Consider the following 22763-nt stretch of genomic DNA (forward strand, 5'->3'; position numbering starts at 1 on the left):
GGGGGGGGTCGGGGCGTCTGTGGACAAATTAATGGCGAATGTGAGTCAAAACAAATACAAAAAAAAATTTTGTTAAATCGCCACGTGAAAAAGAGAAGGAAAGCTAAGTATTTCATGGAATGATTTATTTTAGAAAATAATCTCAGTGTGTATGGCTAACAATGCCGCGAAGCCGAATCATATGTGGATTTGTTTATAATGGCATTAATCGATCGTTTGGAAATTCTGACCTTCGGTTGGAGGGCGCCACCAATGACGCACGATGAGGTCAGTGACCGTTGAGATTTGTGCATAATAGCTCAGCGATATCGAGCATGGTAATTGGTTCATTTTAAGCGCGCCTGCGCAAAGTGCATTGGTGAAGTAAAAGGGGGAGAATTGAACATTGCTTGATTACAAAAAAAGTAATGTTTGATGTTGGAGTTTTTAAAAGTTTGTTACATTTTCGATGTTTTTTTAGAGAAAGGCTTTTGCGTATACCATTGAAAGCAAGATCGAGAGTCAATAACGAATATATTTGAAATAAGTTATATAAACATATTCCGCCGATTCTAATTGATTAGTTGCCATGTACAAAGTTCATATGTTAAAAAGCAGATAAAATTACAATGTTATCACATGGTACTAAACCTTTGTGCAAGTGCAAAGTACATATGTGACACTACTGATACGTTTTACCCATCGCCATTTTGAGCAACCGCCCTGTCTAATTATGAACCTGTGCGTATAGTGGTGAAAACTTGGTAGTTTTCATTTGCAATTAACAGAAATGGCCACTGCAGCTTTGAATAAGATCAGCAAGAACCATCTGGAGTGCAGTATCTGCCAAGATAGATTCGACAAGCCCAAGATACTGGCCTGCTTGCACAGTTTCTGTGAGAAGTGCCTGGTAGACTACCACAGCGGCAGACATCATACCTCCCCCAAGATTCCTTGCCCGCTTTGTCGACAGGAGACGGTGCTGCCCCAGACGGGTGTGTCCGCCCTCAAAACCAACTTTTTCATCACGAGTCTGATGGAGGATGTCACACTGCAGGATCAAGTGGGTGATGTTTCACATGCACCGCTCTGTGACATCTGCAGCACCAACGATGCGATGCATCGCTGTCTGGACTGTTCAAAGAACATCTGCAAGGGATGCCTAGGGTACCATAAGCAATTCCCAGATCTACTGGATCACACTGTGGCCACTTTGGAGGATATCAGACAGGGAAAAGTGGTGGCTAAGAAGACCAAACGGGGAGGCCATTCCGAGTGTGGAAAGCACCCGGGCGAGGTCAGGCGATTCTACTGCCAAAGCTGCGACGAGTTGATCTGCAGAGATTGCACGGTGATCGACCATCCAAACAATAAAGGACACGACTTTGTTGATTTGAAAACTGCTTCTACCAAGCTGCGGAAGTTGTTATCAGACAAACTTCCAGAATTAGTTCAAAAGAAAATGGGGCTTCAAGGCGCGCTGGAAGCTGTTCAGGAAACGAAAGAGGAGCTTAAAAACAATGCCGAAAAGGCGAGTCTGGAGGTACAAAAGGGAGCTGCTAAAATGGTAGAAAACATCGAGAAGGAGAGAGACCAGATCCTTAAGGAAGTAAAAAATGTAGCACTAACTCGAAACGAAAAACTTAATCAATCGGAAAAAGGTGTCACGACAACAATGCTGAGGATAAAGCACTCCCAAGAGATTATTGAGGACATCATAGGGAACGCGTCAGACAGCGATTTTCTTGCCCTTTTTCCCGAAATCAAGCGGGATTTGCAGGCCCTCAGCATCCTAGATATGCCACGGGTTCATGATGAGCTCTCTGTGTTAAACGTCAGAAGTGGGGTGACTAGTGGTGTCAAGGATCTCTGGGAACTGCAGCTTGAACCTGAAAGACGGCAAGTGCACTACCGCTTGTTATCTGATGACCTTGAAATTGATTGATGGCCCGCTTTAAGATTATGTCCGTTGTGACCCCCCCCCCCCCCCTCCCCTAAAAGAGATCTATACAGCGACACTTGGTTGGGGGTTGACAAGACAGCCGCTCACTGAGAAAACTGTGTGCCAAAATCTAGCTGCAGGTCATAGGTAACTGTTTCTGACTTCCAAAATGTATAACATGTTGTATTTTTAAAGTGACAACACAACATGCCTCTGGCTGGACCATGTAGGCGCGTCCTTCGCAATTCAGCTTCTCAGATGCGTATATATCCCAAAATTAAGAATTTAAAGTCTAGATCGGGAGCGAGTATACTGACGCTCGTTTTGATGGGCGTTATGACTCAGTAATCAGATTTTGAACTCTCACTCAAAATTCGATGTCAAAAAATAAAACAGGAAAAAGACAACAATACAGATTTGTATTTTTTTTGCATTAGCTTAGTGTTCTGGGAAACACTTTGCCTAACTTGGCGAAGTATCGTGAACACGCCCCTTCAGGAGCGATTCATCGTTTTCCACCTGCGAAGAGTCAGAAAATCATCTCTCTAATTAGGCGTCAGCCACGGTATCCTGCTTCGGTTTGTAAAACAATAGGCCTCGTTTAATGCTGCAGACTTACTGTAACGGGGCATAATTATGTGTCAATTCAAAGCAAATGAGGACTGTATGTCCAGAAATCTGATCTGGAAAGATGTGTCCATCGACAGCTGTTTTTCTTTCTTTTTTACTTTTCCTTTAAAAAAGCAATGAAATACAGTTGTTTATCGAGTCTGACCAATTAGCAGGTCAGCCCCGCCTTTAATAATAAACCGCATTTTCCCCATCACTTTTCCTCAATTAAAAGGTAACACAAAAGTGAAAAATGCAACTGATCGCAATAAATGTGGGGGAGCAGAAATGCAATCTTTGAAGAAATCAAACCCAAAACAAACGATTCAAAGGGAAATCCATGTTATTCCATCAATTGGTTTCAAAACGCATTTAAAAGTGAATTGTCTCAATTTAATCAATAAGCAACATGAAACTGCAATAGAAATGTGAATATAAAACCCGACTCATGAAAACAAAGTTAACTTTTTTATTGTAGTAAATGTCAGATTAAATTCATTTCAAATGCTGTTTATGATTACAGGCGGGACTGACCTGCTTTTGGTCAGATAAACAATTGGGTTACGGGGGGTATTTGTACACTATCCTGTAATATAGTGTTAATAATCGTCGGATTTGAACAGCGCCCCCATTGAAAGCATGGTACGACACCCCCCCCCCCATGTAGACTACCTGTCTACATTTCAGCTTTAATTTGCTGATGACCCCCCCCCCCCCCGCGCACATAAAAATATGGCAGTAGCAAATGTTAGAAGGTGACTTGTCCCCCTAGCAATAGTCTTGAAAAAGGGGGAATTTTTGCACTATATTGGGTAATAATAATAATGTGCATGATTGTACGATGTTATCGGCGCTCCACATTGAAAATATGGTACGAGTCCCCCCCCCCCCCCCCCCCCCCCCCCCCCCCCCCCCCCCCCCCCCCCCGTTTACGAGATATCACGTTCACGAGATTTGTTATAGATAAAGGTTCATTCTTTCCTTTGATTACCTCAACATTTGGGAGGACATGTTTAGTAGATTTGTCCCTGAAATAATATCGTAAAAAATGCATCGAAATTTTTTTTTTTCGCGAACAAAATACCTTGATAGATGTGTGTAGTATAAAACAGCTTTGTTTGTGTGGACGGTTGTGGTTTGGCGGATGTCTGATGGCGGATGTCACACTGCAGGATCAAGTGGGTGAAGTTTCACATGTACCGCTCTGTGACATCTGTGGCACCAACGATGCGATGCATCGCTGTCTGGACTGTTCAAAGAATATCTGCAAGGGCTGCTTTCAGTGCCACAAGCAATTCCCAGATTTACTGGATCACACTGTGGCCACTTTGGAGGATATCAGACAGGGAAAGGTGGTGGCTAAGAAGACCAAACGGGGAGGCCATTCCGAGTGTGGACAGCACCCGGGCGAGGTCAGGCGATTCTACTGCCAAAGCTGCGACGAGTTGATCTGCAGAGATTGCACGGTGATCGACCATCCAAACACTAAAGGACACGACTATGTTGATTTGAAAACTGCTTCTACCAAGCTGCGAAAGATGTTGTCAGGCAAACTTCCAGAATTAGATAAAAAGAAAAAGGGGCTTGAAGGCGTGCATAAAGCTGCTCGGGAAACGAAAGAGAAGCTCAAAACCAATTCCGAAAGGGCGAGTCTGGTGGTTCAAAAGGGAGCTGCTAAGATGATAGAAACCATCGAGAAGGAGAGAGATCAAATTCTAACGGAAGTAAAAAATATAACACTAACTCGAAACGAAAAACTTTATCAATCGGAAAAAGATGTCACTACAACAATTCTGAGGATAAAGCACTCCCAAGAGATAATTCAGGACATCATAAGAAACGCAGAAGACAGCGATTTTCTTGCCCTTTTTCCCGAAATCAAGCGGGATTTGCAGGCCCTTAGCATCCTAGATATGCCATGGGTTAATGATGAGCTCTCTGTGTTAAACGTCAGAAGTCGGGAGACTAGTGGTGTCAAGGATCTCTGGGAACTGCAGCTTGAACCTGAAAGACGGCGAATGCAAATAGGCTTATACTCGTTTCCTGATGACCTTGAAACTGATGGTTAGCTTTGAAGATGATGTCCGTTTTTTGCAACCCCCCCCCCCCCACCACCACCATTCAAAGTGATCTATCTATCGAGAAAGCTGTGTGCACAAATCTAGCTTCAGGTCATCATAGGTTAATTATTCTGACTATTCCAAAATATGTATTTTATTTATGTGCCGAAAAGACATCACAGCAACAGAGCCCTCTTGTGCACAATGAAAAGTGGTTGACTTCCAAAATTAAATAGTACCTTATAGATATACACTTGTAGTAAAATATTACAAAATCGTAAGGGAGAAACTAGGGAGACATGTCTCCCTAACGAAATGTACAGTCGCAAAATGCTTAAAAATAATGATTCCTTATAACTGATTAAAAAGGTTGAGGTGGGGGAGTATTTTCAAGTGGAGTTATTGTGAGGGTTTTGTGGTTTCTATTTGTGTACAGTTCTAAGGGAATGATTCCCTAAGGTACCATTCTCATAAGGTACCATTATATGTATTGTAAATATTGTTTGTATTAACGGTTTTTTGGCGTAATTTTCACCTTGTTGAGAGACAGAGAAACTTACACAACATTCAATGATTGGACTCCCATGACATTAAAAATTAAAGGGCCCATCCAATTCATTTTTTGTAATGCTATCCTTGAAAATGAACATGTGTGACTCATTTAGACTAGCCTTTCGCCAAGGCCATCGTGGCTTACATTGGCGGAGCTGCGAAAACACGAAGCGACTGGAGCAAATTAAGTCAGCACGCACGAGTGGTGAAGCCGCGAGGCCTTTTCTAACTTGATTTTGTTGAATTTTACCAATGTATTTTGTATGCTTTAGTATAGGAGTAGCCCCCTTGAGGAAATCCAGCGTTTTTATTAGATGTCCCCAACCCTTTTATAGCTGTGTACCCGCCTGATATAACTTTCCCCAGTAACAACTTCACATTGTATGTATTAATTACCGGTACTCCCATGCCATTGATTAATTCCCAACTGTCCCAAGACCACGTGCCCTGCCACCCTGTAAGACCACAGACCCCTCAGTATAGCAGAGAGAGGACCGTGTAAAAACGGTGTATTTTAGCTTTCTCTCTTTCCCCTTGATTTTTCTTGGGTGTGCCTTCCAGTGTGTGAGTGTTTTTCTGCTAGGGTCATTGGTGAGTTTTGATATTTGTATTTTTTTTGTATTTTCTCATTAGATGTATTTTTTTGAGTTTTTAGAAGTTTGATCTGTTTAAGCATCGTTCAGAGTTTTGACAATTAAGTTTTATAAAGTTCATGAACAGCCTTTTGTGATTTCAAGTTACCAGTTGAGTTTAGTGATCGACTTGAAGAATGTTTGCTTGTATTAATATGATGGATCCTGATAGTTAGAATTTTGGGATTTTGCAGAAAATTTGTATCGTCACAAGAAGGTTGAATTGTTGACTTGGGTTTTCTTGCCTGATTTTACTTGAGTAAGTTATTGCCTTTTTGATTATTGGATTGGATTGTTTGCTGGTTTTTGATACATGCGTTATTTTCTATCGAAATTTAGTTTTAGAGGTTGGATGGAAACTGTGTTTTTTTCATTACTTTTTTTGTTTTAATGTACATAAAGCCAAGAGGAGTGGTTTTCCCACAGACTTCTCACTTCTTAGTTTGCTATGTTTATTCATGATTAGACTTATTCAAGCCGTTCATTCATTGTAGACCTGCCTTTCTTTTGCCACCTGTTTCATTTAACCTAATCTGCTTTGACCTGTGCGAGTTTATTGTTAAAGAATTTGAATGATCCCCTTGGTGATTAGTCCCACCTTGCACTCAGAAGAAGGGACCCACTGTTTATCTTGCTCATTAGATATTCACAAGAGATTTTGGTGTTCCTGCTCAGACTAGTACTGTGTAGTAGTTCCACATGGCATTATTAACTTTGTTTGCATTGTTAACTTGTTCCTTATTATGTTCTTTATTTTTCTTATCTTGTCTTACAGATTTTCTGCCTGAGTGTTCTATAAGGTCCACTTATATTATTACACACTGTGTTTGTTTAAGTTTCTTTAAGTTTTTGGTTTTAGGTTTAAGTCTTTGTTTTATACATGTAGTTGGTTTGACATTTTAGGTTTGAAGTCTCAATTTCTTGGTTTAAGGTTTTTGTAAATAAATTCTTTTTCGTCCTTTTTGGTTTGAAATCTAGAATTGTGTCCCTTGTCTCTATTAGTTCAATTTTCTCGCGCCTCTTCCTTTCGAGATCCTGAGTTTAGTTTAGTTTTTGCTAGTTAATCCCCATTGACTCTTAAGTTTTTGCGAGTTCCCCCATAGCATGGAGGAAGGAATTTTCACGGTTATACACTGCCATTTGATTGGCTGAGAACTTTGCGAACTTTCGCTCAAGTTGAAATCATTTCAACTTGAGCGAATCTGATTGCGATGCAATTATTAATCGCAACATTTTGTATATTTCGCCGCGAATTTCGCTGCGGAGCTATTTCGAGGGCTTGGTGACGTCAAATTCGCTTCGCTTTCGCTTTCGCGCCGAGTATGAACCGGGCTTCAAACGGATGACAAAGACATGGCTAGCTGGTCTTAAACACTTTTCCAGTGTCACAATAAAATGTGGACTCCTAAAAATCCAGTGCCTCTTATCGTTTCATTGGTTGAACGTTCACAATCCTCACGTAGGCATGCGCAACACTACCATGGAGTTAGAATTTTATAGTTCTAAATTCAAAACGCAACGTGCCAGGTGCGTTCTGCGTGACATCGCGTAGAACATGATACGCGCGAGTCAATCTCCAAGTATGAACCGGGCTTCCATGTCTTTATCATCCGTTTGAAAGACCGGCCACGTGACGGGCTCTCGACCAATGGGAATGCGTAAAAAGTCTTAGGTATTTATGAATAATGTTTAAAGAAGTGCACTTTTTCATGAAATTAACCTAAATGGGATGCCTAATAAGTTTTGTACATTAAAGAGGAGTAGAACGTTGCAAAAAAAAGTGTTCCTAAGAAAAATTCACCGCATGAACCGTCTAACATAATAGCTATCATTGTGTTTGCACCGATTTCTTAAAAAAAGTCATGCGTATGTTTCATGAATTTAAACAATCATTATACATGTATAATAAACTGTAAATATCAAATTTCATGTAACCTGACAAGAGTACATTTTGAAGGCTCATGTGTAAAGGTATAGAGTAGATCATTTGCAGCTATCAAAGATGTAATTGACTTACCAGATTATTGTTAAACAAAAAACTTACCTGGTTTTAAGATAGTAATGGCGCTAAATTCCTTGTGTAATTATTCTTTCTGGCATGCTGTCGTTTTTTAAGAAAACAAGAACAGAAGGTCATTTCCAAAGATGAGTCAAGTGACAAAATGTTTGAAAATTTCCGTGAGTAGTTTGTTTGTAGTTGGGCGAATCTGTGAATGTTATTGCACCCGCTTTTAGATTTTGAGCAGTGTTGTTGATTCAAACGAAAATGCACAAAAATGACAAATTTTCTGCTGTACCATTTTACCGCATTCATAAAGACTTCTCTGGTGTTTGTATTGTTTATGGCATAACATTTTTTTCCCGAGTTTATGCAGTGCAATCATATTTTTGGCTTTTCATTCAGTATAAAACACACAATTTGTAATTTAATGACAGGAACGGAGCATTTTATAATCTATACTTAACACTTTTTTTCTGAAATCGGTACGAAACGATAAATGTGAATCAACTCATCGTTGTCACTAAAAATTAAAAAAAAAACATAAAACAAAGGGTTCTTGCCCACCCTCGAAAAATTATAAATCGAGAATATGCTGTAAAAGTAAGGGGATTTCGTGGGGACACCCCTCTAAAAAAAAGTCCTGGCGACGTCCATGTAGGAGGGCGCTGTTTGATTTAGCAGGAATAGTCTTTTGCATTTACCCAAACCAAATAGCGCCCTCGTTGTGTCCGCAATATCTCAAATAGGCTAATTGACCTCGTCATGTCGATATGGTTTGGCGCCCTGCATGATGTCGTCATGTTTTCTCAATTATCGATTTTTATTTAATGTATTTAGCACAGTGCACACTGTGTCCATTTTCTAACATAAATCATCTCGTTTTCCCCTTCTGTTTCATGGGGTGAGTTGGGTAATTTTTACAAAACATTTCAGTGTTTTCATTCTTTTAAAACAGTTTGTTCACTGCCCCTCCACTCCTGTAGTTCATGGAATATCTGGTATATCCGTAGAGTGCACCTTTACGAACAAATACACTGCACCCTGACCGTATTTAGGCCTAACCAGGACCCAATTTCACGGCGCTGCTAAGCATACGATTGTCTGCTAACAGAGCCTTCGTCTATTTCATGGAGACCGTAAGCATAAGCACAGCAAAAGGCACGCTTACTTCAGAGAAAACATTTGCTTAACTTAGTGACGTAACAATATAAATCTCCATGCATGCGCGACCGTTAGCACACACACGCCGTGAAATAGTGCTTAAGGTTAGCAAATTTTTCTGCTATGCTAAACACGTTTTTTTCTGCTAACTGTTAAGCAGCGCCGTGAAATTGGGCCCTGTAGGCAGCTCAAAGTTGCCATGAGTAGTAAATGTTAATTGTCAAAATAATCTCTGAGTTCAAGGTGCCACAGAACTATAAATCACAGTGTAGTGTATACCTCTATATTCTGTACAGACCTCGCTGATGTTTGCATTCACTCGTTGTAATCTTTTGTAACAAGTAGTATCGTTTTCCCCTTCTGTTTCATATGGGGCGAGTTGGGTCATTTTTACAAAACATTTTAGTGTTTTCACTCTTTTAAAACAAGTTTGTTCACAGCCCCCACTCCTGAAGTTTATGGAATTTATTCATTTGTCTTATTCCTCTAATAATACTCATTGGACACAAAGCCTTTTGTAACAAGTAGAAAGTATCGATCATAGAGCAAGTATCGATTGAGCACAATATCCGTCTCCCGAGTGAATTTATTCATTTGTCTTATTCTTCAAAATTGGACACATAATGCACCGCTATTCCACATATCTGTAAAGCTATATATATTATATGCGATCAGATAATTATGGCGATAAAATCATGCAAAACAAGACTGCGTCTTCATCTCCAGATTCTGACCATTCAGCGGGCGCCTTGTATCGGGTCTTCCGTAACCAGTTGTTGTTTACAAAAACATGGTAGCCAATTTGACCAATCACCAGCTTAGTCCACATTTGTGATCGAAATGACGTCACAGTTTCTAAAGTTGACTCCGATTGGCTGGCACGCGGGGTTGCATACGATTTGCATGCTAGGATATTATAAGACGTTTACTAAAGTTGACTCCGATTGGCTAGCGCGCGGAGTTGCATACGATTTGCATGCTAGGATATTATAAGACGTTCGTCGTGTTGCTCTGCACATAATGCTCAGACTAGTCTTCCTTTGTGTCCTGCTGCGGGGTCGCAAACGACACACGGCTTGTCTCCCTCCTTTTTCCTCATTACTTGATCACTTTAATACTGCATTAGTATGTATAATACGGCAGACTACCCGGCAGTATAATTTAGAGTTCATGTACTTGTATACTTCATGTGAATAATGGCGCCAACATTATGCAGACCACGCTATGTGAATGACTGGCTGTACCTTCACAACTATTAGGATGACACGTCTGGCAAAATGCAGCTTTACGCGCTGAGCCGAGTTGTATGCATGTAGTGAACTGATGCACAAGTCTCATCTCATTTTGAGTGCAAAGAACCGTGGCAGACAGTCAAACATGGCGAATCTGCAGATTCAACGCATCATTGCTGTTGGGTTCCTTACGGTTTTGATCGGAGCTGGAAATGCCGCACACACGGGTAAGAAAATTAGACTACATTGTACCACTTCTTGCTGTTTTCCTCGTCTGGAATGTATGTTTTGAACTGTGAGCAAAATGTACAGTTATCTTTGAAATTGAAAGCACCAATATCAGGGTGTTCCCCAACCCGATGTTCCCCAATATGTTCCCCGAAATCCTTAGGATTAGGTTTAGGGTTAGGGTTAGCTAGGGTTATAGGGTAAGGATTTCGGGGAACATCTGTATTGGGGAACATACGTATTGGGGAACATAGGTAATGTACCCCAATATCATACCCATAGAGTTAAACAAAAATGGCCTCAGTAGTAATACCGGTGTAGCGTGAATATCCGACTCCATGAAATGTGGACTCATTGGTAGTAGTGCGCACGCGTGAGTACGATACTATGTTATTTTTAGGATCGTTTGGGGAGAGTGACCTGTCACGTGCGAGGGATTAACCAATAAAAGGGGAAAAGGGGTCCGATTTTCATAGGAGTCGGATTTTCATGTGACACCGGGCCTCCTATATCTTGTGTTGACTCTATAACGTCGAGGAATGGAGGTCTGTGGGCGTGCTTGTGAAACAAATCGTATATAATGCGTAATTACAAGTACGTATGGCACGTCGCACGCACGCTCCGAGAATTTGAAGGATGTGGCTATATATCAAGTGCAGTAGCGGATCCGGGTGGGGGGGGGGGCACAGCCCCTATTTTTCAATATTTAATTTTTTGTGGAGAAACGTTTTGTTTGTTCCCTGTTTCTTCTGCTATCAACTGGTTATTTGATCACTTCAAAAGACAGAAGTTTCCACATGAGCAAATAATGACCCGCGTTATGTTTGGGTTTCGCCTACATTTTGTGCGCCTCACTGTCCCCTCCCCCTTCCGTAAATGCCGGATCCGCCACTGAAGTGACTGTACGCTGTGGCCTCTCGATCTCTCATTAGCCCGTGTAATTATTACTTGTACGATGAATATGATCAAAATGATTATCATCGCATCAAAAAATGTTAGAAGAAATTCCGTTTCTCTCCAGAGATTTTACCATCACATGGGGAAAAAATATCAACAAGAAACTGAGTACACCTGCGGCTTATTAAAGATGTACTGAACTGTAATTATTTCTAACATTCTTATGAGAGAAATGATAGAATGTAAAATCAAATTAGATCATATCGGATTTTATTAAATCTTAAAGGGAAGATACAACATTTGCAAACTTCAAAAACGAAATGATCAAATCATCACGAAATATCTTACTGGATTGTTAGGGAATGACAGTCTAAAGCATCCTGTAAAGTTGGGGCTCCTGGTGTGCTGACATATTCAAGAAAAACTGCATTTTTCCAACGCTGGTCGGCCGACCAGCGTTGGAGAAAACTGGCTTTTTTTTCAAAAAGTGCTCCGAATTTTTCATATTTAGTTCGTCTGCAGTTTCTTTGCAATTGATTACACACCTGTGAAGACTACAAGCCTGCTAGACTGATTCTCAGACCTTACAATTCCCCAAAGTCTATAAATTGCTCCGTTATATCTTAAGTGGCGTCAGGGAACCAGACTACAAAAATATGATTGATTTTTTTGGTTTTTCCAGCTTCTACGAACCCAAAACGTCAGTGTTACAATATTTGCTTAACATACTAATCATCCAAATCCATTTATTTCTGAAAATTGCAGAAAAAGCAAATGTTATACATTCCCTTTAAGTGTATATAAATATTTACCCTCGTCATTGAATAGGAAAGATGAGTGGGATTTTTTATGAAGGTGGCACTGAGAACTACCTCTGATATTTTTATTTCACCTTTTGGGATTCAAGAAAAAAATATTAATGCGTCTTTTTCAAGTAAGTTAGTTTCCCTAATTTTAATCTTTTCCTAAATTAACAAACTTAAAAATCAAGTTAATAGGTATCCAGAAATGGCTTGAAACTTTTGTATCATTGTGGAAAACATTAAAAATGTCCATGGTGATCTTTTCATCTGACCTACAGCTATGGGTCAAAGGTCAAAATAAGGTGAACACAAATTCGTTGGCCCGCAGCTTCCGAGATCCAATCGAGGTTGTTTACATGTATGAAATATGCAGCAGCACCTACTACTGCGATAGGCGCTCAAATTCATGAAGCCAATTTATGTATGGTGCTCAGCATGTGAGTCTTAGTGGAATAATATTGTCCGGATTTTTTTTTCTGGAACCCAAGGGCTAGCCTGTTGACCACTGACTGAGTCACTGACTGCATGCTGACTGACCGATTGACTGGCTGACTCCCCAACTGACTGACTGATCGACTGTCTGACTGACTGACCGGCTGACTCCCCGACTGGCCGACTCCACGACCGGCTGATTGACCAACTCCCCGATCGACTGTCTGGCTGATGGCTGGTTGACTGACGTAGTGAGTGATTAACCGACGTACACAATGGTTGTGTCACTGATTGACTTAACCATTTACTAACTTATTAAAGTTACCGACTGACTGATTGACTGACTAATGAGTGAATCTAAGTGTAAATAGGTCCTATATTATATCTTTCCGGTTTAGATTTTAGATTTTTATTCTCACCCCCTCCCCAATGTGTGCCCTCTTGTAACGACCCTCAGTAGTATACATGGACGAGAAGTGCGGCGAAACCATCCAGGCTGGGCGCTCTGGTGGCGTTGTGACTTCCCTGCGCGGCACATATTACGAGAACGACTACAACTGCACCATCACCATCACTGCCGACATAGGTCGACAGATCCTACTGACCTTTGATCGAGTCGACATCGAAGGAACGCCCAGTGGTGACTCGGGCTGTGATGGGGACTACCTGGAGGTCTATAATGGGACAAGCACTATCCTTTCCCCGGTCCAAGTCATCTGTGGGACATCTGCTAATGACATCGTCTCCTTCTCGAACTCGGTCACTTTGAGGTTCAAGACGGATCCTGCGGATTTGTTATTTAGCACAGAAAGAGGGTTTTTCCTCTCCTATACATCCTTCACGACGATATCTAATTTCAGTAAGTTTGTCCTCTGTACAACTACTTGTATTATCTAATCTGCTTTTTTCAAGAAAAATAGTAATTTCCTTCAGGTTTGGGTAAACTCTTTTTTTTTCCCAGCTGCACTTTTCTTTGTGTACTTTGTTGCTTTCCGCCTTCAATCGGCGGTTAAGAACTCATTTCTGATTTTGGCCAATCTCATTATTTGCTATTCGATTCCTCAATTGCAACTCCTTTTAGTATCTTTACTAAGGGGAAGGGAGGCGCTGGGGCCCGGCCCCTTGCGCCCCCTCTGCTCAGAATTTTGGGACGGCAAAAACTGTTGTTGCATGTATTTAAACCTATTGACTCCCCCTCTAAAAAATGATCTTTCCCAAAAGTCCTCTCTGCAAAAAAAAAATGGATCCCAATTTCGCCGTTATCCTCTCTTGCAAAATATTCACTGCAACCTCGTCATAGCAACAGTGACATCACATGACCTTCCCTAAATGTTACAGCGTCCTGTGATTCTGGCGAATTCAAGTGTGACAACAATCGCTGCATTGGTGCTACCTTCAAAAACAACATGTACGACAACTGCGGTGATAATAGTGACGAAGGTGTGTTCGGTAAGAAAAGACATAGAAATCAGAAGGAAATGTTAAGGACAGAAATACTCATACATGTACTTCCAAAGGAACGTGCTGATGTGACCTTACTTATATTAATTTTAAATATATAATAGTTGTATATAAAGATAAATACTGGATGTCAGCATGTGAAGGAGAAGCAGGCTATATTATTAATTCCCTTTCGCATCCCATACCCCCACTCCCAAAAAAATAATAATAATAATATATTGACGCAAGTTGTTGTTAAACTTTTTGGGCTTGTAGTAACTCCCGTACCGATGTGAAAAGCATCGGGAAATTTGTTTTAGTGTCACAATTAACTTAAAATGACAAAGATCAGGTTCCTTGCAGTGCATCTGCCAGGAACCACGTCACGCGCAACGTTTATTGCATGTTATTTTGGCTCATGTTTTCTGTTTGCTAGACAAATATTTTCACAGCAAATTTCTATGCTGAGAACATAGCTCTCTGAATATGCCGTAGTTGTTAGCTTTCAGGTTGGAGTTGGCGACATGTCCATAAGTGTTTTTTCTTCTTCTTCTAGTTTTAACAGATCTCGATCCAATATTAACTACTGACTCAGTCGTTTTCCTTAATGTCGGCATGATCGCACTCGTCGCTGGCTGTATCGGGGGTGCAGTAGTCATGTGCATTGGCGTATGCTGCATCTGCTACTTCTGCTGTAAGACGTCCCGGCCCCATCAGCAGACCTCATACCAGGTCGTGGCTCAGACTCCAAGGCAGCAGCAACAACCTCCTATGGCCATGCAGCCGACCGGTCAGCCAGGTCAACAGGCTCCGTACGGTCAACCAGGAGCCTACCCACCCGGTCAACCGGCCTACCCACCCGATCAACAAGCCTACCCGCCCGGTCAACCGGCCTACGCACCCGATCAACCGGCCTACCCGCCCGGTCAACCGGTCTACCCGCCAGGACAAGCAGTCTAACCGCCAGGCCAACAGGGCGGTTACCGCCAGTGAACTCTAGATCATTTTTTTTTTCCACTAGACTTTCACCCCAAGCCATTTGGGACTGTAAAATAATATAGCTGAAATATCTTATACGTGTATATGTGTAATTTAAGTTGCTGATGGAGAGTTTTGACTTGCAACACGGCCCAAGAATGCAGAAGAAAGCATCGTAGATTCACAATTTTCCGGGGGGCAATCCCCGGACCCCCCCCCCCCCCCCCCCGGCAGGGCGTGCCATCGGCGCGCCTTTTAATACCACAATGTACCGCTTCAACATCAAACCCACTCGTTTCCGGAAAACTATAGATTCTATAGTTTTCCGGAAACGAGTGGGTTTGATGTTGAAGCGGTGCATTGTGGTATTAAAAGGCGCGCCGATGGCACGCCCTGCCCGGGGGGGGTATAGATCCGCCCCTGTAGTTAGTTTTCAACATTCAACCGAAATCGGGACAAATATTAATGAAGTATTCCTACTCGTGGGAATATATGAAAATGCGTGTTGTGCCCAAGGCGCTTTACCTCAATTACTCCTCTCAACAGGTGTTAAATGGGTACCGGCATTATTCAATGCTGGGAAGGTAACAGACTCGCTGTGGAGGAGGTGTGGCGATCCCCCCACAGCAGCATGTCATGCATGGACTGAGTCTGATGGCCCAATCGCTTCGAAAGAGAGATGGACACACTCCCTTCCTGTGAACACAGGTTCGTCCCCTTTTTAGCTTTTACCTAGGGGCGAGTTAGGGGCAATTTCACGGTAACTTTCGTTTTTTAGCCACTTTGAGACTTTTATTTATTTACACACTGTAACATATTTAGTCTTTTTGTACATATATGAATATTGGAAAGCTTTTTTTTGGGGGGGGGGGGTGGCAACATACTGTAACTTTCGTTATTAAGTACATGAAAAGGACATGTTTATTTTTTTTTGATTTTTTTTTTGCAGGTCTTAATTCAAAAGTCTCCTCAGTCATACTGGACATGCATTGATAAAATTAGTGCAATTATTTGCTTGTAACTAAATTATTTATTAGTAGGGTAATACAGGAAATCTCATTGTCCTTTTAAATACCTTTTTTAGGTACCCTAAAATGGAGTTAACTTTCGTTACGGTAACTCACGTTACGGTTTGTCCGCCCATCTTTGGTACAAGTTTTAACATTTAAGAAAATAATAATCAACTTCAAAAATATTCCTCATTCATTCAACCAGTGGCGCACCCAAGGGGGGGGGGGGGGTCCCCCAAGAGGTTGTAATTTTTTTTTTTTTTTTTTGGGGGGGGGGTTTGTAAAAAACAATTTAGTCCCACGATTTGACCTTGGTGATATGCATGTGGCCTATTTCCGAATAGTAAAATAGGGGGGGGGGTAAGTGGTGCCACCAACGTCAAAATAGTCCTCCCCAAAAAAAAAAAAAAAAATCAAAACAATTTGGAAAAAAAATTGTGAGCCCCCCCCCCCAAAAAAAAAATCCTGGTTGTGCCACTTCATCAACCTGTTCATTCAATTTCAGTTACTCACTCAGTTCAACTCATTCAGTTCATTGATTTGATTTAATCTTTGTCTCAGTTCGCTTTAACCAGTTAAGTTAATCAATGTGTATTCAAATATTGTACAAGTGTGGAATAAATGGTCACTGTAAACACAGTACTCAACCAAAGAATTGGTACTTGACATTCTCCGCGAAAGTGCTAGTGATATTTAATAGAGAACGGGAACCAGTCTAAAAGTTAATCCTTGTCTTTCCAAACGAATACTGTAACTAAATATTTTTTTCCAACTTGGTAACAACTTATTATAGTGAAAAATCGGACTACTGAGTGTTAGGCCAAAACAAAAAATAATCGGTCTCTGGTCAGACCGAAGTTCCGGAATTGATGCGGCGACGGTTTTTTTTTTTTTTTTTGGTGTTTTTTTTTTCAAGCTTGAATTGTACAGACAAGGTGGGTACTATTTTGCTTTTTTGTGTCCTCATTATACATTGGTGTCCTCTATAATTTGCTTTGGTGCCCTTTATCATTTGCCTTGGTGCAATTTCCTCATTCCTTGGTGCTTCTTGGTACACAAATTTGAGGAGGTGCGGCAATAGAGGTCGCTGTTGTAGCTTCCGTGTTAATTTGAAGAGAAAAAAAGGTTGACGCGCATGATTAAGATCGACGCGCGCGCTGACCAGAGACCGAGTATTTTATTTTTTTTGGCCTCAGCTAAACTGCAGGCATTTGCAATTAAGTCACTTTGCTTATACTGTTTTTAGTCAATCATCCTGAACACAAATCTTGTCTTAATTTGGTTCCGAGTCATCAGCCTTTTTCAATAGTGAAGCAGTCAAACAACGTTTAGCTTTTGGCAACCTTGCTAGCCGATATCCATTACAATGTATTACCCATAGATTAAACAAAAAAGAATGGATCATGTGATCAATCGAAAATAAATTTGAACTAAATCGTAAATTTGCAGGATAAAGACAGTACCACATGCAACTGAAGGCCTACTCGCATTTATAAAGCAAATTTAAGCCTAAAACAATTTAAAAGAAAAACCTGTTTCTACTTAAAACACTTAAAATAGGTCTGGTTAGTGAATTCTGTGTTGACCTACAAATGAAGACACTCAAGGTGTGAACACTAACGCAAAGCCATGAGCAGACCCACAGAAACCAGCAAAATGGCGGCGAGGGAGGCCTGTCCACCGGCGGTCGTTGGGGGCGCCGCGCTGGGCGTCGTCGCCACGCCCTCAACAAGTCCCCCGTTGCACAGGTTGTCAGAGCAGCAGGTTTGACAGGTGATATTCTGGGCGTCACACCCAGGGGTGCACCCCCCGGGGAAAGTGCTGTTGGATATGCACAGCCTGTTGAGGGTGCTTTGCTCCATGTAGTTGGTCGTTAAAACCTAACAGGAGGGAAAATAATGGCGCAAGATACTCCTTAAGCCGAACTCTGCAAAGAATGATCAAACTTCATGATTTTATAATATTGATAACAACCTTACGCTGCCAGTATATACACAAATAAATTTAAAGTGTAGTTTATTTAACAAACTTACCCCGCACTGTCCATCGGCGCATGGAAATTGCACTACCCCGTCGCCGTTCGGGTCGAACGGATCGTTACACGCAGGGGAGCTGATGTTGCTAGCAGAGGGATCCGAACTGTATGCACAAAGGTAGCAGTGAAGGATGTCTTCAACTGCTTCCGCAATAGATCTGCTGTTACACAGATCCTCGTTACAGCAGTAACTGCATACGGTTCCCCCCTCAGGGGAGGTAATGCAGCCGGGTGTGCAACCAATAGGCTCGGTGCAACTTCTAGAATACAGCTCAGTGCCACCAGAACTTATCTTTTGAGCCTAAGGGGGTGGGGTGGATTTGTAATCGAGTTAAAGGGAATGTACAACATTTGCTTTTGCTGCAATTTTCAGAAATAAATGGATTTGGAGGATTAGTATGTTATAGAAAATATTGTTAAACTGACTTACTTCACGTTTTGGGCTTGTAGATGCTGGAAAAACCAAGAAAACCTATCATATTCTTGAAGTCTGGTTCCCTGACCCCACTTGAGATGAAACGGAGAAATTAAGGGTGCAGACCAGTAAATCGGTCCGAAATTGCCTACGCCGGCCAAATCACGATTTGCATGCCCTCAAAATCTTCAGTATTTGAGCATGCTGTGGGCCATGAACTTGAGGGTTTGTAAAAGAAATATGGGTGGAAGCCGTGCACCGGACTGGGAGCTTGCAGTTCTGTGTAATTTGGATGTAATTTGGACCCTAAAAGCGCTCTATTTTGCAATGGAGTGTAGGCATCGTTTTTCAAAATGGCGATGGGCTTCAGGACTATTTTCAGGGGTGATCATCTTCAGATGGAAATTTCTCCTAAAAGTCATCAGCTGACCCCCCCCCCCCGAAAATTGAAAAGAAAATGAAAGATGATGAAATAAGCTTTAATTTGATGTGTGTCTCGAACACCTTGGAGAGTTGTGAGTATTTTTCCCGAATTTTTGAAGTGGGAGCATTTACCATTGGGGTCTATGGAAGTTTATTTACTGGTCTGCTACCTATAATATCAAATGGCGCCTTCCATCGTTTGTTGTCAAATGTTTGCGCAGGCGCTTTACATTCCACGACAGTGGTTTTTTCAGGGGGGCGGAACCTGGGGGGCAGCGTTTCAAAAGGGGTCAGCAATGGCGGTTCTGCAACAAATGCAACCAAAATCTGAATGGGGCCGATGGACAGTCGTCCGATCACAGCAATTTCGAGCGAACAAGGGGGGGGGGTAATTTGGGGTCGGGAGGAGCAAAAACTCAATTAACTCCCGTTGGGGGCGCCCTACAGCAAGGTAGCCGCAAACAGATGGGCTTGTTTTCAGGCCAGAAATCGCAGTCAGAGATTTTTTTTCTCGCATTTTTTGATGAAATATGAGTCATCCATCCTTCCTCGTGCCGTACAAGTGGTTTGGGGAAATTTTTCAAAACCTCGCTTCTTTATAGAGTGCAGACCAGTAAATCGGTCCGAAATTGCCTACGCCGGCCAAACCACGATTTGCATGCCCTCAAAATCTTCAATATTTGAGCATGCTGTGGGCCATGAACTTGAGGGTTTGTAAAAAATATGGGTGGAAGCCGTGCACAGGACTGGGAGCTTGCAGTTCTGTGTAATTTGGATGTAATTTGGACCCTAAAAGCGCTCTATTTTGCAATGGAGTGTAGGCATCGTTTTTCAAAATGGCGATGGGCTTCAGGACTATTTTCAGGGGTGATCATCTTCAGATGGAAATTTCTCCTAAAAGTCATCAGTTGATTCCCCAAAAATTGAAAAGAAAATGAAAGATGACGAAATAAGCTTTATTTGATGTGTGTTTCGAACACCTTGGAGAGTTGTGAGTATTTTCCCGAATTTTTGAAGTGGGAGCATTTACCATTGGGGTCTATGGAAGTTTATTTACTGGTCTGCTACCTTAATACACTTTGGGGAATTGTAAGGTCAGAGAATAAGTCTAGCAAGCTTGAACCCTTCACAGGTGTGTAATCAATTGCAAAGAAAATTCAGAATAACTAAATATGAAAAAGTGGGAACGGTTTTTGAAGAGAAAAAAAACAGTTTTCTCCAACGCTGGTCGGCCGACCAGCGTTGGAAAAAGTTTTTCTTGAAAATGACAGCACACCAGGAGCCACGGTTTTAAAGGATGCTTTAGACTGTCATTCCCTAACAATTCAGTAAGGTATTACGTGATAATTTGATGATTCCGTTCTTTGATGTTTGCAAATGTTGTATCTTCCCTTTAAGACATGAATTTCAAAGAAATTGCATTCACCACGGGTGAAATAATTTTACATGAGAAGACTGTGGTGGGGTATTCATATTGATTTTCAACAGTTGTATTGTGTTGAGCATTGCTCTTCGCTATCATGTCCTTAAGACATTAAAATTTACGTACATGATCTTCGGGAGAGAAGTTGAAGAGGCTATACAAAATCAACTAAATAAAATACGGTTAGCCGGAGTTTACATCTAAAACAGAACTTTATCCAAAACCAAATTTTGCCGGATATTAACCCGGCCTTACTCGGTAGGGTGTGTGGAAATCACATTGCAGTTGGAGGATTTAGTACTGTTACCTGAAATGATTGAGGGTCCTTAGAATAAAAAAACAACAACGTGTCAAATCCAACTTACCGTACAGACATTACCGCTAGGACATGTCATTGTCGACACGCCGGCCGGGTCGAACGGATCCCCACAATTACCGGCGGAAAAGAGCAACTGTAGCAGTCAAGAGCGGAACATGATCCTGGATGTAAAAAAAAGGAACAGCTACCAGACTGGTACGACTCGTGACTCGGACTCGACTCGAGTCCCATTTTCCATGACTCGGACTCGAATCGAGTCACGACTCGGACTCGAACTCGAGTCCCATTTTCCATGACTCGGACTCGAGTCACGATGACAAATGACTCGGACTCGGACTCGGACTCGACCCTGTGGACTCGGACTTGGACTAGGACTCGACCTACGTGACTTGGGACTCGGGCAAAATACCACAAATCGCTTATTTTGTTCACCAATTATTTGACGACGACGGTCCTCTCCTGAGCAAGCGATGAAGTCTGTGCGGTGCGCGATATTTTTTTTCTGTACACATACATTCGTTATGGGCGTATTTCGAAGTACTTTGAGTTGCAAGTCAGGGACTTTATTTTCCTTTGAAAAAAAGGTTTCCAAACCACATATTGGTAAAAGAAAAATGTTCCAAAATGACTAACAAACCTTTTTAAGAGAAAAAAAAGCAAAGAAACAGAAATTTAAAAAACATCCAATGGGAATCGAACTCACACCATCGGATTTGTAATCCAATGTAGTATCCATGACACTACAGGAGTGATTCGATCGATGTGGTAGTTTTAAACGTTATTACTATTGCATAAAAAAAGGCCCCTCCATATTAAGTAGCGAGCATGTGGCATGGAAAAATAAATCGCGTGCGGTGCATAAGAAACGCATTTAAGTATTGTACATACATAGCGCGTGCGGCTGGCTAGTTTCCGATATATTGATCTGGGAAGTAAATGTGTCGAAACATGTACACACTGGAAAATTTGCCTGCATTAATTTTACCCAAGAAAGGGTGAAAAACTACCCAAAATTGGGTTGTTCTATAATTATGACCAATATTGTTTGGGTAAGAATTTTTGTATAATTCAACCAAAACTTGGGCGATCGTGAAGTGTAGGGCCCGGTTCCTATACGGGAACAAAATCCACTTTAACATTATTGGACCTACCAAACTAGTTGGCGACATTCTCAATAAACAGGTATATCATAGATAGAGGGCAGGGTTTTGATTTTTTGAGGGAAATTTGGGGGTAAAATGACAATGACAGCGCGGCGACAACACGCGACCCGAATATAAAGATGGCGATCACCGTGCGATGTACCGTGAGCACGCACGGCGCGCTGAATCGCAAGGCACAAACCGCGCAGGAAAATCGTGATTTCTATACCCCAAGAATCTGTTCAAATTGCAAAACGGGTGTCATTAGAATTGAGAAAAGTCTGCTTTTGATTGTAAAGGTGATTTTTGAGCAATAAAAAAAAACATTTTTTGACTCTAATTTGATCAAAACAAAACAGGGGCCCTACACCTCACGATCGCCAAAACTTCTGGTTGTCAATTGTCAATTTTATTATTGAATTGTCAATTGTCGCCATGAACTTGGAAAATCTCCATGTGAACCATCATGGTGGATTTAGAACTGAACTTCTCCCCAGAAATGCACCGAAGAACTCCCCAAAAAATTTATAAAATTGCTCTACCTACCAATACCGGCGACAAACAGCATATAGGCGAACAGCAGCATAGACAAACCAGGCGTCTTCATCTTTGATATTTTATATCCAAATATCTCGTGTGAATTTCTCCAAATTCTGGTCTGCAGTTGCTCCTTTGTTAGAATTGCCTGTGACGAGAATTTTCCCCAAACTTGCCTGTTTGTACACCAAACCATTTTCACTTGTAGGGCGCAGCTCATTTGCATACACGCAGAAAGGCATAGTCACCAGCGAGGCGTGTGACCGTGACCGTTGTACAACAAAAGGTTGCCTTGTGCACGTATCAATCGAAGGCGCTACTCGCCGCGCCCTATCCAAACGATGACTCGACTGGTACCCGCTACTTACATTATCAGTCTTGCTACGAATGATTATGGGAGCTGGGAGCATAGCCTGTGACATCCAGTCGGAGGGGGGGGGGGGGGGGGGGGGGGAGGGGGGGCTGGAAACCACCTTCCCATGGGGGCGCTGTTGAAAACATTTATCATGGCT

At 41.7% G+C, this 22763-nt stretch overlaps 4 protein-coding genes across 5 annotated transcripts; 3 read left to right on the forward strand and 1 right to left on the reverse strand.

Moving 5' to 3' along the window:
- The first annotated feature begins 769 nt into the window (after nt 1-769).
- On the forward strand, nt 770-1924 carry LOC119736535 (E3 ubiquitin-protein ligase TRIM56-like). Its single transcript, XM_038210547.1, has one exon. It carries the CDS (start codon nt 770-772, stop codon nt 1922-1924), a length of 1155 nt encoding a protein of 384 aa, XP_038066475.1.
- Nucleotides 1925-3681: 1757 nt separating this feature from the next.
- On the forward strand, nt 3682-4599 carry LOC119736536 (tripartite motif-containing protein 45-like). Its single transcript, XM_038210549.1, has one exon. The coding sequence runs from the start codon at nt 3682-3684 to the stop codon at nt 4597-4599; it is 918 nt and encodes a 305-aa protein (XP_038066477.1).
- A 5333-nt stretch (nt 4600-9932) lies between these two features.
- LOC119737413 (low-density lipoprotein receptor-related protein 12-like) lies at nt 9933-15171 on the forward strand. Of its 2 annotated transcripts, none has more exons than XM_038211750.1 (4): nt 9933-10396; nt 12987-13388; nt 13868-13978; nt 14526-15171. In XM_038211750.1, the coding sequence occupies exons 1-4, from the start codon at nt 10261-10263 to the stop codon at nt 14927-14929; spliced, it is 1053 nt and encodes a 350-aa protein (XP_038067678.1). In that variant the 5' UTR covers nt 9933-10260; the 3' UTR covers nt 14930-15171. The 2 variants fall into 2 exon arrangements, with proteins under 2 accessions (XP_038067678.1, XP_038067679.1); XM_038211751.1 differs by having other exon boundaries at nt 12990-13388.
- A 1908-nt stretch (nt 15172-17079) lies between these two features.
- LOC119737414 (keratin-associated protein 10-6-like) lies at nt 17080-22517 on the reverse strand. The gene is made up of 4 exons (XM_038211752.1): nt 22261-22517; nt 20619-20733; nt 17991-18293; nt 17080-17837 (listed from the first exon to the last, which is right to left on the reverse strand). The coding sequence occupies exons 2-4, from the start codon at nt 20646-20648 to the stop codon at nt 17574-17576; spliced, it is 597 nt and encodes a 198-aa protein (XP_038067680.1). The 5' UTR covers nt 20649-20733; nt 22261-22517; the 3' UTR covers nt 17080-17573.
- Between the last annotated feature and the right edge of the window lie 246 nt (nt 22518-22763).

This window comes from Patiria miniata, unplaced genomic scaffold, assembly GCF_015706575.1.
Source record: "Patiria miniata isolate m_02_andy unplaced genomic scaffold, ASM1570657v1 HiC_scaffold_3, whole genome shotgun sequence".
Classification (NCBI taxonomy): domain Eukaryota; kingdom Metazoa; phylum Echinodermata; class Asteroidea; order Valvatida; family Asterinidae; genus Patiria; species Patiria miniata.